Raw genomic sequence first — 16,732 nt, 5'->3', positions numbered from 1 at the left:
TCCCTCTCCCCAGCCACCTCATCCAGTTTGTCCTGGGGAACAGGCCAGTCGAGAGATATAATCTCTCCAGCGTGTCCTGGGTCTGCCCCGGGGCCTCCTCCCAGTGGGACATGCCTGGAAAACCTCACCAAGGAGGTGCCCAGAAGGCATCCTTGTCAAATGCCCGAACCACCTCAACTGGCTACATTCGATGTGGAGCAGCGACTCCACTCCAAGCCCCACCCAGATGGCTAAAGTTCTCACCCTATCTCTAAGGTAGAGGCCAGCAACCTTTTGGAGGGAGCTCATTGCTATTGTTTGTATCCGCGATCTCGTTCTTTCGGTCACTACCCACAGCTCGTGACCATAGGTCCAAATCCAATCCATTAAAAGTAAAAGACTTGCATTCAAATTTTGACATAAAAAGAAAAATTTCTCATGGGTATCAATGATGTGCTTAAATCATAATCACTCAAATGTGAGTTTCATAAAGTTGTACTAAACTGGTGAAATTGTACTATTAAATACATTAGTTGCTACACTGAACTTTTCAGTTTGGTAATTTCCTTTTGCAGTGTTAGAAAATATCTTATCTCAACCTCTAACAGTAAATCCACTATCAAAATTAAAGAAAAGGCTGCAAGACACAAGTGATAGGCATAAAAGGCGATAATGAAACTATCATTGCTAATAGAAGGCCATGAGGGAAAAGAATATAGAGAAAAGTTTAATCTTATATAAGATTAAATTTTCCTGACTCTGATAAGTAGAAGAAACAGGCAACATCCAACAGTAATACCGGCAAAAGATTAATGAACCTCTCAATACATAAACTTCTTATCTAACATGGAGAATACCCTGTCCAAAGCTCACACACTAACCTTGGAGAAAGGTGTTTGTCAGCACTTCCTTACATACTTTGTTTTTTGTCTAATATCAAAAGAGCAGCTAAACACAACTGTGTGTAAAAACAACCTATCACCTGATTTTCAAATGAGCAATAGCCGCTTAGTGTTTAAAACGAATAATGTTGCGAAATGCAGTGAGGCTTCAGTGAGGCTCCAACTCTGTCCCATAACCTGGAGTCAAATATCAACAGTCAAATGAGAAGCTTGTACTGTAAATGAATTTTGCTCCCACTGCAGACCTGCAGGAGAGTGATAAACTGGGGGAACAGACATAGACGCGCACTCACATATACACACATATACAGGGTTGTTGAGGACCTACCGTCCTCTCCTCTGAACACCGGAGGCAAATCTAAGTCTGCCTGGATCCTACTCAATTCCCACCAGATAGAGCAGAGCGAGATGAAACTCTCCTCCCTGTAGTCATGTATCTCAATGCTAACATGCAGTGGAGCAAATGCTCAAATTAGAAGGCAGAGGATAAAAGTGGGAATTTGGTGCTGAAGCTGGGGCTGGTGGGAGATTGCGTGGAGGATTTTGTATTGATGCCCTATGTGAATTTTCATGCATAGGTACAAGCAATAACAACCAAAGAGTATTACAGCTCCAGTGAGACTTACCAACAAACCCTAACCACAGTTAGTGTTGTAATGGCTTCTGGACATGGAAAGCTGGAGATATTCCTTTTGTTTTGTGCATGGTGAGTGTGAGCAGGTGTTTTACACACTCTGGTGAATAGATGGGGTACATGAGGAAAATTGATCCATCACCGGAGAAGTGTCTACGTGCTTAAGTGCACCCACTCGTTCCCTTGCTTACTCAGCATATTGATTTAAAACAGAATAAACAGCCACCTGCAGTGAAAGCTTGCGACTGATACATTCCCAGAAAGCAAGAGATGAGCAATTTGAAAGTCATAAATGTGGACAAGAAGGGGTAAGAGCTGCTCCTTGGTTAAATATGAAGATTATAAGGTAGATGAATGGACCATCAACTCATCACTTAAGTGTGAAATCTATTTAACATGGAATACGTGCGAAAAAAAAAGAAAAAAAACAAAACACTGGAGTAAACTACTCTGATCAGTTAAGAAAATCAGTTCAGGCAGACACAGAGTAATAATCACATTTTAAATATGATAAATTGGAAACTGTCATTTTAGGTCATAATTGTTTATGTGGTGATTTCATTACATTACAATTATTTTGTTCTGTTTTATCTTCTTGTAGTTTTTCTTCAGTATGTTGATGTTTTAGAAATCTTTGTCAAAATGGTTACAAAATATCTATGATGTGATCTACAAGTGTACAATAAAATGTAACACTGATTTTATGTGGACCATTTGAGGGATCATAAATGCATACTCCAATCCACACACAAATACAAAGCAATTTGATCACATGGTAAACTATTTTACAAATGCGTTCATCCAAACCTGAATAACTAGCAGTCATTTATGCACTTGAACATTTTAAGTTCAACTTCAAAAATTTGATCATTTTGTCACCACTTCACCCAAAAACATAGATTTACCAATTACAAACACTACAGAGTAGCCCATTAAGGTTAATACATTGTTTAAATAAGCTGCTGCTACAAGCTGTATGTGGTTCTGCTTTGAAAAGTCAGTCAGTGCGTAGCTTACCATGGTTGTACTGTACATCCTCTGAAGTAAGTATATGCTAACTAATGTGTGCCCCAGTGAGGCACGGTATTTAAGTTACTTTAACCTTGCCACAAGATTGAAGTGCAGTCTATTTATTTAGAAGAAAGAAACATCCATTTTATTTGAAAAAACTCTGTAATACTGTGGAAGCCCAGATGTCCCAATTTCCACTGGGACTTGAACATAGCATGCATTTGTGGACCTCTTGAAGGTCTTTTTCATTTCAATATAAAATGGATATAAATTCCTCACTAGACAACAAGCATCCACGCACTCATGCCCCTAACTCTAAAGGAGTCAATCAGAGAGAAGGGTTTTGGGCTACAAATGCTGGATTTGACCTGATTGTGACCCTAGAATTACACTCTGTGAGAGAGTACACCGATTTCTCACACCACTCCTGAAATACCCTGCACTTATTTTCATACAGTAAACTAGTGGAATAGTTATGGAATAATTCTTTATAGTAGCTATGACCTTTTTTTACTGTGACCAAACTGAAAAACAAAACCCTGAAATTTCGATAGCAGATGAAAAAACAGGAGCACTTGTGTCATTTAATTGTTTACCTATTCCTTAATTACTTTCATGTAGTATGAATGCCCATGGGGAAGGTCTTTATTGGTAGGAAAACGTTAAAAAACACTTATAAAACTTAGTCTAAAACTTATGCCCTCCTTCGCATTTTCCAGTGAGCTGGATGGTAGTCTTTACTGGGCCGATTTTTGCCCCCGGGCCTGTATTTAACACCCCCGCACTACAGTAATAGCTGTCTTTAGGGACGTGTCTATAGAAGAAATATGTGCAGCAGGACTTCACTTTTGACCTTTGCAAGGTTTTATAATTTGGTTGACCCTGCACCATTTCTTGCTGACCTTTTCCTGCGTGTGGGGCCACATAGGACTTCGTAGTGTAAAAGATGGTTGTTCAGATGAGGTTATTTGGCAATACGGGAGTCTGCATATACCCACAGTGAGACACCAAAATGAATATTTGAAAAAGAACTACAGGAAATGTCAAATACACCAAGAAGGCTATGTACTCTGCCCCTGATTGCTGATCACTTTAAATGAGCTGTATGCGATGCCACGCTTAAAATAAACCCAAGCCCTGTAAATCTCACATTAAGTGCCTGAGTGTATGTTATTGTGGCTTTAACCAAAAGTCAGACATCACATTCACTATCAGCTCATTTCATGTCCCTGCAAGAGACTGAGCAATCACACCTGACGGGCTTGTGGACAACAAGCCCTTTCAGATGAGCCTTGCATTTTGTGCAGCATGGCAAAAGTGTAATTGCCCTCCTTGTCAGACAGTGTCATTAAGTCAGGCAAAGTGAAACATGCCATCCGGTTAAAGTGATAGGACACACAAGAGGGAAGAGGCAGACTGGTTGGCTAACAGAGATCTGTGCTGAATGCCAAATAATTCAGCTGTTTACAAAGTGTAAGGATGGCTGAGAGTCACTCTGTGAGAGGACTGGAACCGGGAGGTGACACGGTCACATTGATTATTTGGATACATCGGCAAGTTGATGTGAAAAAATATCCAGGAAAAAAATAGACAGATGATTTGGACACAGAACACAGACTCGGCTGACTTGGAAAAATAAACAGCAATTGAAATGCTTGTCTTTACTATACCATGTTGCTTAATGAATAACGCTTTATTAAACATGTTAAAACATTAAATGGTCCAGGGATCCCCTGGGGGTCTTGTCTGCAGTCAATAGAGCGTTTATAGCAGCTATGATCAGCGGATCAAAAAACTACTTACATGTGACAGAGGCCACTCCTAATAACCAGCAGAAAAATAGCATATGCCTCTGCAGCTCTTGACAGCTTCTCTTTTCCACACTCTTTCTTGAGTTGCATTTGCAATATTCTCATTTTTTGTGATGCACTCATATAATGTTAACTTTATGTTCTACAGGCATCACAGACCAGAGCAAATGCAACTAGTCTTTAAGTCAAATTTATCTAATTTATGAATTATTATTAAGGTAATTTTTTAAAACAAAGTGAAAGGTCAACAGAACTTTTTGGACCGTTGGAGCATATCAACACATCACCTTTTTCGTGCTGTAAATTAAAATTGGTGTCAAGTGAATGTGTGCCAAGGAGGAGGTGCCAGGGTTCTGTGACTGTGTATGATTCTTCCACATGCTAATGAGGCCTTTGTTTGTTTAATTAATTAATTGTTAAATTACCAATACGTCATGTTTCTTAGACAAAATGACACCAACCCAGAGAACAAGCTGTTTGACATTGGCAGTGAAGATTTGACACGTTTTTTATGAGCACAACCCACGTAATCAACTCCTCACTACTGTGACACCATTTATGGGGAAACAAACAGGCTTTCCAAGAGTGCAAGATTTTTATTTTATTTTTTACCCACAAGCATTATTGTAACAAAGAAATAATCAAATACAAATGTTTCACTTTTTGTGCCAAGTTTGATGAAGTTTAATATTTAATTACTGCATCAAGATATTCACATTGGGTTTTATTTTGTTGTTGTTGTTTGGTTTTTTAGGCATGTAAAGGTTTTATAACTGAAGGAGTGTTCCAGAACAAATATCAACTTAACCACTTTTTCAGTAAAATATTTTTATACACTTAATTTCATAAATTTTCATTGCACTGTTCCCCTTTCAAAGTGGAAGTTCAAAGTTCTTTGAGGGGAAGCCAATCAGAAATAAGGGGACTTTTGGGGACTGGAGACATTTTTCAGACAAAATAAATTTAAGGATTCCATAAAGGGCCTATAAAGGACCTATAAAGGACCAGTATAAGACATGTGCTACTATGGTGAGGGGTGCCTATGGCGGTAAAGCAGGTCATCTACTAGTCAGAAGGCTGGAAGTCTACCAAGTCTCTCAAAGTATCCCTGGGGAAAATACTGATGCTTTTTTACAATGTGAATGCTTTTGAATGTTAGAAAGCGCTTAAGATGTAGGAAAAATTGCTTCTCTGAATGTATGTGTGAAAGAGACATGCTGCATTAGAAAAGTACTATACTATAATAAAAAAAAAAGAAAAAAAAAAGTACTATATAAGAACTAGTCTCTGCATAAATAACAGCAATGAGGTCCCTGTACAAAATAATCACCTGAACATTTCTCTCCAAATAAATATAGCCCAAAAGCCAGAGGCTCCCAGTTCATGAGGGCCAGTACTCAAATCATACCAAGAACCACTACTTTCAGTTGTTTGAAGCGACACCAAACTAACAAGTCATTAATTTATATGCCAGCAGTAAATACAGGCCTATGTGTTATTCAAGTGTCTTAAATACCCATAAATAATGGTTTTTGTGTTGTGAATTGTTTTTTTCTAGATTGTCAACTGTGGTTTGGTGCTTTTCATATTAAAGTAAAAAAACAAAACAAAAACCAAACAAACAAACAATAAAACTGAAGCTTGAAATTAAGCAGAAAACATCTTTAATAGAATGGAATACAGTACAAATCACAAAATAATGCTCCACATGCAAATACTGGTAAACTAATCCAGGAGTTTCACATATGGAGAAGGTCATGTCACAAAAAACATTTCTCAAATAACAAATTACAAAAAATGAAAAAAAAAAAAAAAATCATCAGATCAGCATAGGAAGAAACTTTTACTTCATAATGATACTGGGGGGAAAAAAGGCATATTCTTGAAAATGGCATTGCTTCCTGTATAAAGTAACTGTAATTTTAGTTGAGGGATTTCTATATTCAGTTCAACCTGCAGCAGTTCCTTGGTTGTATAGTTTTTTTCTTTCCCTCCAGTACTTGATCGGTCACACATCGCTAGTTTTTCTGTTATTCAAATCAGGCTGTTTGAGAACTACTTAATAACTTAATGATAAATGTAAATAAGATTGCTTTGGAAAGATTTGTAATCAAAACAAGTCATCTTTGTGACCACAAACCAGTTTTACATGCATGCCACATAGTGACAAATATAAGGCTGGAAAACAGTTGGATATCTGGCCATGTTCACTGCAGTAGCATTTGGTTAATGAGGGGAAAAAACTGGATGAGATATTCATAGCCACAGAAGACCTCGTCTGTGTATATTTGTGTTTTAGGGGGTAGTGTATATAAGATAATGAAATATGAATGTGAGGCCACATGTTAGACTCCAAAACTGGATGAATGAGCCACTGGCTGGATGGATGGGTAAACGCACAGATGGGATTGGGTGTGGTAATGCTTCACGCAGCCGACCGCCGACGAATGACAAACGCTCCCCTCTGCAGCTGCCCCAGGTAGATCCTCATCTTTGTGCTGTCGCTTGTTTTTCTCACCCAAATCTGGAAATCACACACAGAAGAAACCCTCAATACAGCCAAACTGCTTTCTTCTTCATGTGCACGTTAAAAGGAAGCTGGAAAAGTTCCTCATGAATAAATTCACATTTAACATTAAAAATGAACAGTTTTCCTTCCATTTTAATAAATTTTGTTTTGTGAATCAAAAAAAAAAGAAGAAAAAAAAAAGAGTCAAATCTGTGCAATGAAACAGTTGATGATATCCGTTTTCATTCAACTACTCAAGCAAAACTTTAATGTTGCACTTCATTAATGTAATGGTATTCACCCATCATAATGCATAATGTATGGCACAAACAGAAAAAGGGAGCTGCACAAAGACATCAAGCATGACAACAAATAATGTAGGCTATACCAGAGGGAGAAGTTACCCTCATTCAAAAATCAGTAATGAATAACTTTGTCTATCGTTATTAATGAACATAAGGGAAAGGTTAGCTGAAAAGGTAAAACCGTATTGAGTTGTAACATTTGCCTGAGTTAAAAGGCAATTTCCAAACAAAGTGAAGTTCATTATTCTACAATGAGAAAGATTATTCACAAGTACAAAGCAGTTACCAGTTTTTCCAATGTAGATGTTCCAGCAAATTCACCCTGAGGCCACCATACAGTGCTCAGACAAACTGCCAAAACCCCAAGAACTACAGACAGGCTTGATTGGGGTTTGTTTTGAACCTACAGGACTTGAGCACCTTACAGGCATTGTGTCAACCATAAACTCCTCTGAGCACGACTGAATGGCCATTGCAACACCTTGATTCTTTTTAAAACTCCAGACGTCAAGTTGATTAAAATGCTGTGGCGGGACCTTAAGAGAGCTGTCTAACCACGTAGATAAGATAAGATAAGATAAGATAGAATTTTTTTTTTTTTTGTCAGATGTCAGTAGATGTCAGTAGATTTCATTTAACTGAATTCTGGTTTTAAAGTCTGATTTATACTGCGGGAAATCTATGCCGTGACCATCCACGCACCTGTCGAGAAAAGAAACTACACATTGAGTTGATGGCATGGAAGGGTGGAGTGTAGAGTTAAAAGGGGTTTCCTGTTTCGTTACAATGTAGATTTTCCACTGAAGAATAATACAGGCATTACCTCTCCTAATTCAGGTGCATAATCCGAGCTACAGCGTTCGCAGTAGGACAAACAACTCTGGTCACCCTTCATGTGTACTGAAGTATAGGCAGTCAGCTTGCTGTTTACCTTAGCTCTCAATAATGTGTCCATGTCTATTTACTCTGGAAGAGGCTATAAAGCTTTTTTAAAGAAGTCTGATACAGACCGATTAGTCAGTGAGTCTCACTTGTGTCTGATCACAGCATTTCTGAGGTGAGTTGTTGAGCATATCTTGCACATTTCTATTGGTAAGTGCTGTTGTCATTACTGATGTTAGCTGCTGTTTCCTGGCATTAGTAAAGAAATTTCCCTGAATCTAATATTTTTGGACTCTGAAACTTGGAAAATAAACCTTCATACAATGTGAGAACATAAACAAACTTTTTACCAGAGTGAAAGTGCAATTTTATTTTATTTTTTTTTAAAGTACACTCAAGCCTGACATTAGCTGTCAAAATGTTAGGTTACAACCAGCTGTTGTTGTTTAGCCAGCTCATAGTCAGCTGTCCAGAGGGTTGCATATGTAATCTGCTGACAATAAGAAATTGCAACAATAAGCTAATTTATGCACATTTTAGTGTGTTAGCCCCCTGCCTTCAGTTCAGGAGATGAGGGCTGAGTTGTGGAGGAAGAGGATTAGGTGGAAATGAGGGAGGAGAAAGGCATAATGAGAAAGAGATGTCAAAAGGATGCATGTAGAAATTTTAATGGCCATGTACAGTTTGGAAGAGTTGTTTGTGATCTTTAATTTATCAGGAATTTATAAGACAAACTATGTATGTAGCTGGTCTCAACCCACATACATAAAAATGAAACAGTAACTTCCATGGTGACTTTCACAAACCAGGTTATGCCCCTATGTGTTTTGTGAGATTATTAATTTCTTGAAAAGTGCAATTACACACTCATCAATGGACATTTATTATTACAACATTGTTTTTTCTCTTAAATAGTCGCAAAAAATTACTTACTATACCTTTAAAGTCACTGCTGCTAAAGGACAGTAAATCATGGTGCGTGCGTTTTTATTTTTGTTAAATAAATAATGAAATTGTTCAATATTCCTGTTTTGTTCATCTAACTTTTAAAACCTGGAAAGGGAGTCATAAGTTTTATAATGTCTCTGTATTTAAAAAGCTTAGAATTAATAGAGGGTGTACCATTTTTCTTATGTGAGGATGTGTTATTGTTGTTTTAGTAAATTGTAAAAGCTATCAGAAGTCCTATCAGATATCAATACAATATATTAACTTTAAAAAAAAAAGAAAAGAAAAAAAAGAAAAGAAAAGAAAAAAGCAAGGCATTTTCAAGCTTGTAATGTGCTTGTGGAAACCCAGAAGTACAACTGCTGCACAATTGGTCTCAAATGTCATTTTGATTTTTCCTTTGTTTTTTTCCCTCCCAAATTGTTCCCTAATATCCTAAAACAGCTGGGCACCATACTTTTTAGCAGATGTTCCTCAAACAGAATTGTATACTCAGAGACTATTTTCAGCTGTTTATCAATAAACATTTAGTGCTCTGGTGACTATTCACAGCAGCAGGATAGTACATGTGGCATAGAGTCTGGTAATGATGGAATATGTTGCCCCGCGCAACAGTGTGTCTTGCTGATGTCTTTTTAATGTTTTTTTGGAAAACAACTGAGCGCTATGCCATGGAGAAACATACGATGTCGAGCTTAGACTATCTTATTGGATAGGACAATGCTTATGGTCTTCTTGTCTGGTCATCTTATAGGAATGACAATTTTTTTAAAGACTATATACACAGAATACTTCAATCTTAATTAATTATACAGTTCTGTACGCAATTGAATGAGATGCTGATGCTTGGAATGAGAACTAAAACCCACCTCATTGGTTCCTACTGTGCTGATGACACAGCTGATCTTTGTGTTGTCTTTTGACTCCAGGTAGATGGCCTGACTCTTGTGGTACCTGTCAGCATAAACACACACAGACTAAACATCAAACAAACAAGTGCAGACTGGAGGGAAGTTCATTATAAATAATTTTACCCAGCTGAATAAACCACATTACTCCTGAGAAGGCACTAAGTAGATAATTGGAATGAAAAATCAAAACAAAAAGTCTGTTATTTTTTAATAGCTCCAACCTTATAGAGGACAGAACAAACCTAGAGGAAGAGACTGACAGAAGGTACTTCATTATTAAGGGCCCACTGAAGAATAATGATGCATGTGCCTCCCTGTGGCTTTTTGAGAAGGCTTTCCAGTGGTGGCATCTTCTTTAGCCATCAATAAATGAGACTTTGCCTTGAAAGAAAAGTGCACATAGCTCTGTCTTCTCAAATTACTTTGTCTATATGAGCAGCTAATAGGACAGAATTCTATTATTTTTACCCATCTTCAAATGACCTTATGCTCTGACGTGTCTGATTCACAACTCAGCTCTGAAATAGAAGGGCAAGGGAGGGCTGTGTCTATTCAGGGATTTTCACTCTTATTTTGGCATAACAGCAGGGAGTGCGTTGCTGGTTCTTGTGCAGACATATTCTACAAATATGCATTTTTAACAGTGCCTTTAAGCATAGTATTCAGCAGCTCCTAAGCAATCTCTCTTTCTGTAGCGCAGAAAAAAAATGAGGCTGCTATCACAGTGGTTGTAAAATATCTTTACAGGCTCAAGCTAACATCCAACGCATAACAATGTGGCCATCTAGTGGCGACGCTGTGTATGAATTGCTATCGTGTCAGAGATGCACAGATTAAAACTTGAAATTCACCATCTTTTATCATAGTAAAGTTTCCCATCCTCGATGCGGGCCTCATAACGCTGGGTGGGGCTCTCCATGGGAGCAGAGGGGACATGTTCTGGAGATGAGGGAGACACTAGGGAGGGAGAAACACCCGATTAATACCCCCTGCTAATATACATGTAAGAAACAAAATATTACTGTGATGCATTTTATTGACCCTTTCTCCTAGCAGAAGACCAATGCTACTCTCTTCGTCTGAGAGGTAACTCAGTACACACATAAATGTTCATTATAAAAATCCGTAGTAGAAGGCACGTGCAATCATACCTGGTCGCTTTGGTGATTTCAGCTGTAAAAAGCAGGGTTGAAAAGATTTATTATAAGGAATTGCTGAGTTATATTGCTTTCCAAAAACACATCACATCTAGAAATTTAGAAGCACTCACCTTATTAAGTGTTCTTAAATCTTCCATTATCTGCTCATCTGTTAGCAAATAATTTAGCTGAGGTTTGAAGAGTTAAAGAAAGTTTTTTAAGACACAAAATCATTTTTTTTAATTTATTTTAAGGTATCTCAAGAACAAATTCTACAAGTATAAATAATCTGGAATATTTTACAGTCACAAGTTTATGCAAAGGATATCTGGTGCAGGTTTTCGCCGCTTGTCTGGTATTGGGACTGGATCGTTGGGCCGTCTCCTCAGCTTCCGGGTCATGATAGGCTTTACCTCCATGGAGTCTATGAATAGAAGAAATATGAGTGTGAGCTCCAGATGCATAGATGAATAGAGGTTAGCATCTTAACTGTATCTGAAAACTCAGATTTCATTTGATGACTTAATATTAAAATATGTAGAAAGAAGTAAAATACAGCCACCCACATACTTTTTTTTTTTTTTACCCCATCTCTCTTTTGCTGAGCAAATCCCTGATTAATAATCCTGTTCTGGCTCCCTTACCGCCTGTCAGCTCCATTGTTAATTTCTCGTTCTCAATCATCTTCTTTTTCTCCTCCAGCTCTGCAATTAGGTTTTCCTTTAGCTCAACCTTTTTATCATCGAACTCCTTCACTGCTGCCTTTTTCTCCTTGATGTAGTTCCTCTCCACCTGCTCTGTCTGCAGAAGGTACAAAGCAAGAAGAAATTTATGCTTGTATGTCCAAAAAAATAAAAAAAATAATGGCTGATTTTGATTTTACATTAGCGTCAGACCATCTGAGATACTGTTGCACTTACCTCAAGCTGGAGAAATAGATCTGTAAATGGGAAAAATAAAGCACAACTGGTCACATGAAGCAAACCGTTGTTCTGTGTCATTAAATTCAATTTATTTACCCTCAAAAATCATAAAAGAGAATGCTTATAGCACAGGAGCACAAAGTACCAGAAGCTTATAGTAAAATACTGAAGTTCAAGTAAAACTCCGAGAACAATAAGGCACTGACTGTTTATCTTTTAGTCATTTTAGCATTAGAAATTAACTGATCATTGGTAATTACATACTTTCTATTCTCCACTGCAGTGATTATGAGTGTACTACCAGAGCCTTTTGGCACTGCATTCCTAACTAAATAAACACTCATTTTGATCAGCAAAAAACTAAGTACATTCCATTCTGGCACACAGCAAGCAAAGGAGAAAGCTGATCCCAAACAAGACAAGCTACGGAGTCAACAAAAGCCGAGTATCCAATATAATTAAAGCAGCCGAATGGTTAGAGGACAGGTTGGAAACAGAGAGAAGAAGCTCAGTTTTTTACAAAACAGCATCCTGTTAATTTAAATGAGTAGACAGTATGCGCTTTCATTCCACCCAATACAGTTAAGTGCATCGCATGGATTTATGTGTTTGGGACATGTGGATGTGAGCAGGAGCCCTGCGGAAGAAGGCACACATGTTGTGTGAAGTCAACCACCAAAAAACTTAAAATATATACATATATAGCTTTTATAACAAGTAACTGAGCAATATCGTCAGCTGTCTCTTCAGTGAGTCTCTGATAATGTGGCTAAAACTCCCAACTCCACCACCTGGAACTATATCTTGTCATCTTTTTAAGCCTAGCGTAGGATCAGTTTGCAGTAGATGCAGGTTTATATTATCCAGCTCACAGCAGATCTCCAGAGCAGAACAAGGACTACTATTATTCTTACGAAGCAGCTTAATGATACTGAAGACCACCTCAAAAGAAGGCCTTATATGAGAAGGTCAATTTAAGTGTGTGGGAAAAATTGCAGTTTAAAAAGTCCAACCAAGACATTGGCTTGATTCTTTCATTACCCATACTTCTCTTCTTAAATCCATGGTAGCGGCTATTTTTATTTTCAGGTACACACAGTCGTCTGTAGCTCTGTGCATTTCCCTGAATAAACAAGCCAAACTAGAGCAGAAAGCTTCCTTAAATCTAAACAGCATGTCCAACATTGGTTGGCATGGATGCATCAGAAGTAAAGCACTTCATGTTCTTGCCTGCATTCCGAAGTCTCTCTTTGTACTGTTGGTCCAACTTCTTCATCCTCTTCTGATACTCTTGCAGTGTGCCTGACAAGACAAATGTGTTTTAGATATTAATGCTGGGCGTTGTTCACTCATGAAAACACACCATACAGTATTGTAGACTACCCACTACTATTTATTTATTTTTGCCACACCTTTTACACTGAACCACAGGGTAGACTAGAATACACTGACACTGTAATTACTTTTGGATTTGCAAAACAACTTATCATTCTGCAGTTTCTACAATCATCAGCATGAGCAGTAAAAGCCTTTTGGGATAGCTGACAGTACTTTCAAACAGCTCACTCAGCAGTTTAGAAGCAGTTTGCATCAGTAAACAACAGACAGTCTTAACAATAAAAATGAGCTCATGGCAGAGGGCCATTTGTCATCACTGTTTTATCTTTTTAGCCAATGACAAGCGAGCACTTTTAAACTGCTCTTCTGCCTGATGATGTAATTCCTAACCACTAAGCACCATGACTAATAAGTAAGGTTTTAGCTATGCCCTTGACAAGTCAAAATTAATCCTCATGCTCACACACAGTACCACACAATAAAAGGCAGGAGTCCTTCAAATATGGATAATTCCTGACACCTCCATTCATGTGAAAATAAGTCAAAAATGATTACCTTCTTGTAACTGCTGCAGCTGCCTTTTCAGAGAGGCCAGTTTGTCTTGATACATTCTGCAATGAAAGAAAAGCTAAAGTCCCAACCCCCTTACAATAGCACAGTAACTTAAAACTTTCATCACCAAAAATGATTTTCAGTGAAAGGTTAGGGCTGCTTATCCAGAGTTGGCAAGAAACTTACTGCTCCTTAATTTCCACATAGTCATCTTCGTCATGTTTGGCAAGATCAGTTTCACTGGCATCCTCAGTGTCTGGAAAATCAAGAAGAAAAAAGAAAGGATTTTCTCGGCTAAAGTTTGAAAACATTTTTTCCCCAAATACTTCACATGTGATCATATCAGGAATGTTTACAGGCATAAGTTTTCAAAAACAACCTTGATGCACAGATGGCAGAGATATCTGCAGATGAAAGTACGTGCGTGGCACAGATGAAGTAATGGTCTACACCCTGCTTGGGAATGCCCTGGGGTTGATAATGTAGACAGTGGGAAATCCACGTATGCCAGGATAACAGCTGATACCTCTACGTATTCTTGAATCGACTGCAGAAAACGCTCAGCTAAACCAAACTAAAGTGGGTACATCTGCTTAACTGCCCTTGGGCTTTTTTTCCTCGATGACATTTATAGAAAGAGTGATGATCTATATTTTTAAGCACTTTTCGCAAGGTGTAATTACCAGTACAGATCCCGGCTAACTTGGTAGTGCTGTCAATCCAACAGCAACTCTCTCGAAACAACGCCAGCATGTTTCACCAAACCTGGTTTGATGTCAGAAGCTCGGGAACCAAGTTATAACCACATATGTCTGACGAAAAAAAATTCACCGGCTTTACGTTGAAACGTCAAGACGAGCAAAGACTAAGGCCCCTCTCTGTATTCAAGCTGACACAGCACCTTTCATTTTCGGCTAGCATTAATGTGCTAGCATAAGTTAGCCGCGCCTGCTGATAAAGAGTGTAACCCGACTCTAGCTTACGTAGTTAGGCTTAGAAGAACATATCCGGAGAGGAGAAGAAAAATAAGTCCAGCTGTTCGCTTTGGAGGTCAATGTCAGGGAATTGGCTAACCTTGCAGTGTTGTCATCGCCTTCCTCTGATCCGGTCTTTCTTTCCCTTTCCCTGCAATCCGTTCTGTCTCAGTGAAGTGTGTGAAAAGGGCAGAGCAGTGGACACAGCACGCAGGATTTCGCTTGCCTTCCTGCCGACCTGTCAATGCCCGGAGCTAACGTTACGTAGCAAGTTGGCTAATTAACGTTTGAACTGCCATAATTTTTTTTAAGAAAAAAAACGAATAGTTGAAATTTATAGCTGTGCTTCGGGAGCACTGTTTTAAGCGCACATGTACGTCAAGGCACTGTGGTCAGTGGTGTTTTCATGCTCTTGTGTATAACGCTAAAAAATTAATGCTAGCAATCTTAGCGTGTTTATCACTGATTATTTCTTTCGCTCGACTTGCTGCCAACTCTGAAAAAACCGAACGGTTTGCTTTGCTTACTGAGCTTAAATCACATACTTCTGAGACAGTTCCTCACCAGGCAGACTCTTTGCTCGTGGCACTGTGTACCTAAACGTAGCTAGAAAGCTAACTAAGTAACGTGTGGCTGCATTGAAGTAGCTTTCCAGTTTTGGGAGCGAGAAATACATTTTAACTTGTTTTGTACTTGCGCATACTACGCTACATGGACAAACGGTTTCCACTGGAAGGGGGAAAACGACTTAAATGCTGCATTTTAAGAAAACACATCCAAATTCATACAATAAAGCGCGCATTTCCGTTTTTTCCAACAACTAGACAGAGCCCGACAATCGGGGAAGATATTGTTGAAAACGTTACCTTCTTCCGAGTCTCTCCCCCTGAAACTCCGATCGTCGTCGTCATCCACGCTATCGAGTTCTTCTTCATCATTGTAATAATCCACCATGGGCGACAGCAAAGTCGAAGTCATTTATGCGCTCCGAAAAATGTAAACAAACATAAAATAAACAATCGATTTGTGTTTTGCAGCTTGCTTGGAAGAGCGCCTACAACTGGTAGGACCCCCGGGTGTCAAGCTGTCCAAGAATACGCCTGGGTAGAATTTTGATAATAAACGAATCGTATAAAACATTTAATCGCAGTTTTTAATAGAACTAGCACAAAAACTTTGAAACAGTCACCGCTAATTAATAGAGGCCAAGTTTTCTATGAGTGATTTGAAATGTATGGTAAAACATCTAAACAGGCACATGTCCTATCACATTTGGATAGTTAATAAGTTTCTTTGTTTTTTTTCACTACTCTAAGGATTAGCATCGGATGGTGATTGGTGAACGCCAGTTTTTTCATTGAGGCCACTGCTGATCCCTGCCAGCTGCCTCTTCCTCGCCCCAGTGCTCACACAATAACTCAGAAACATTTTCAAACAGTAGTGACCAAAAGAACTACAAAATGTGTTTGTGGTTCTATAGTAGTTTTACAGAAAATCTACGGACAGCTGAAGAAAAACAAAACAATCTCGAATTTTTACAACTGCTTAAGCTGGGGGGAATCAAGTATGCAAAACCTTTAAAAAAGCAGATTTAGCATGCTTTATTAAAAAAAATAAAAAATAAACAGATAAAACAAAACAAAAAAAATCACAAAAGCATTCAAAGAAACAAAAACGTATGGTTTACTATTAACCTTTTTTGGTGTATTTAGTGTATTATGTTGAAAACCTAAACTTTAGGAAAATGCAGTTTACTTTATATGAGCAGAATATGCTCAGTAACGATCTTTCATTGACAGTCTATGGAAATTAGTTTTTGTTTTTTGGTTAACGTTGACATTTACATCCTTAATTTTGGTATCATTTTGGCATTGTTTTTGGTCATTAGATATGAATTTGACTAAATTAGTGAAA

General features: G+C 38.2%; 1 protein-coding gene across 2 annotated transcripts; it reads right to left on the bottom strand.

Annotated features, from left to right (window-relative positions):
• Positions 1 to 5,984: 5,984 nt before the first annotated feature.
• Positions 5,985 to 15,890, bottom strand: suds3 (SDS3 homolog, SIN3A corepressor complex component). 2 transcript variants are annotated; one of them, XM_085426281.1, is made up of 12 exons: positions 15,685 to 15,890; positions 14,031 to 14,100; positions 13,848 to 13,903; positions 13,185 to 13,256; positions 11,952 to 11,971; positions 11,676 to 11,832; positions 11,360 to 11,455; positions 11,163 to 11,224; positions 11,044 to 11,065; positions 10,744 to 10,849; positions 9,851 to 9,935; positions 5,985 to 6,861 (listed from the first exon to the last, which is right to left on the bottom strand). In XM_085426281.1, the coding sequence occupies exons 1-12, from the start codon at positions 15,794 to 15,796 to the stop codon at positions 6,763 to 6,765; spliced, it is 957 nt and encodes a 318-aa protein (XP_085282407.1). In that variant the 5' UTR covers positions 15,797 to 15,890; the 3' UTR covers positions 5,985 to 6,762. The 2 variants fall into 2 exon arrangements, with proteins under 2 accessions (XP_085282407.1, XP_085282409.1); XM_085426283.1 differs by lacking the exon at positions 15,685 to 15,890 and adding an exon at positions 14,919 to 15,040.
• Between the last annotated feature and the right edge of the window lie 842 nt (positions 15,891 to 16,732).

The sequence above is a fragment of the Rhamphochromis longiceps genome, linkage group LG12, assembly GCF_057381845.1.
Source record: "Rhamphochromis longiceps isolate RC_006_pf linkage group LG12, R_longiceps_female_GT1.1, whole genome shotgun sequence".
NCBI classification, from domain to species: Eukaryota; Metazoa; Chordata; class Actinopteri; order Cichliformes; family Cichlidae; genus Rhamphochromis; species Rhamphochromis longiceps.
This window is presented reverse-complemented; position numbering and strand designations above follow the sequence as displayed.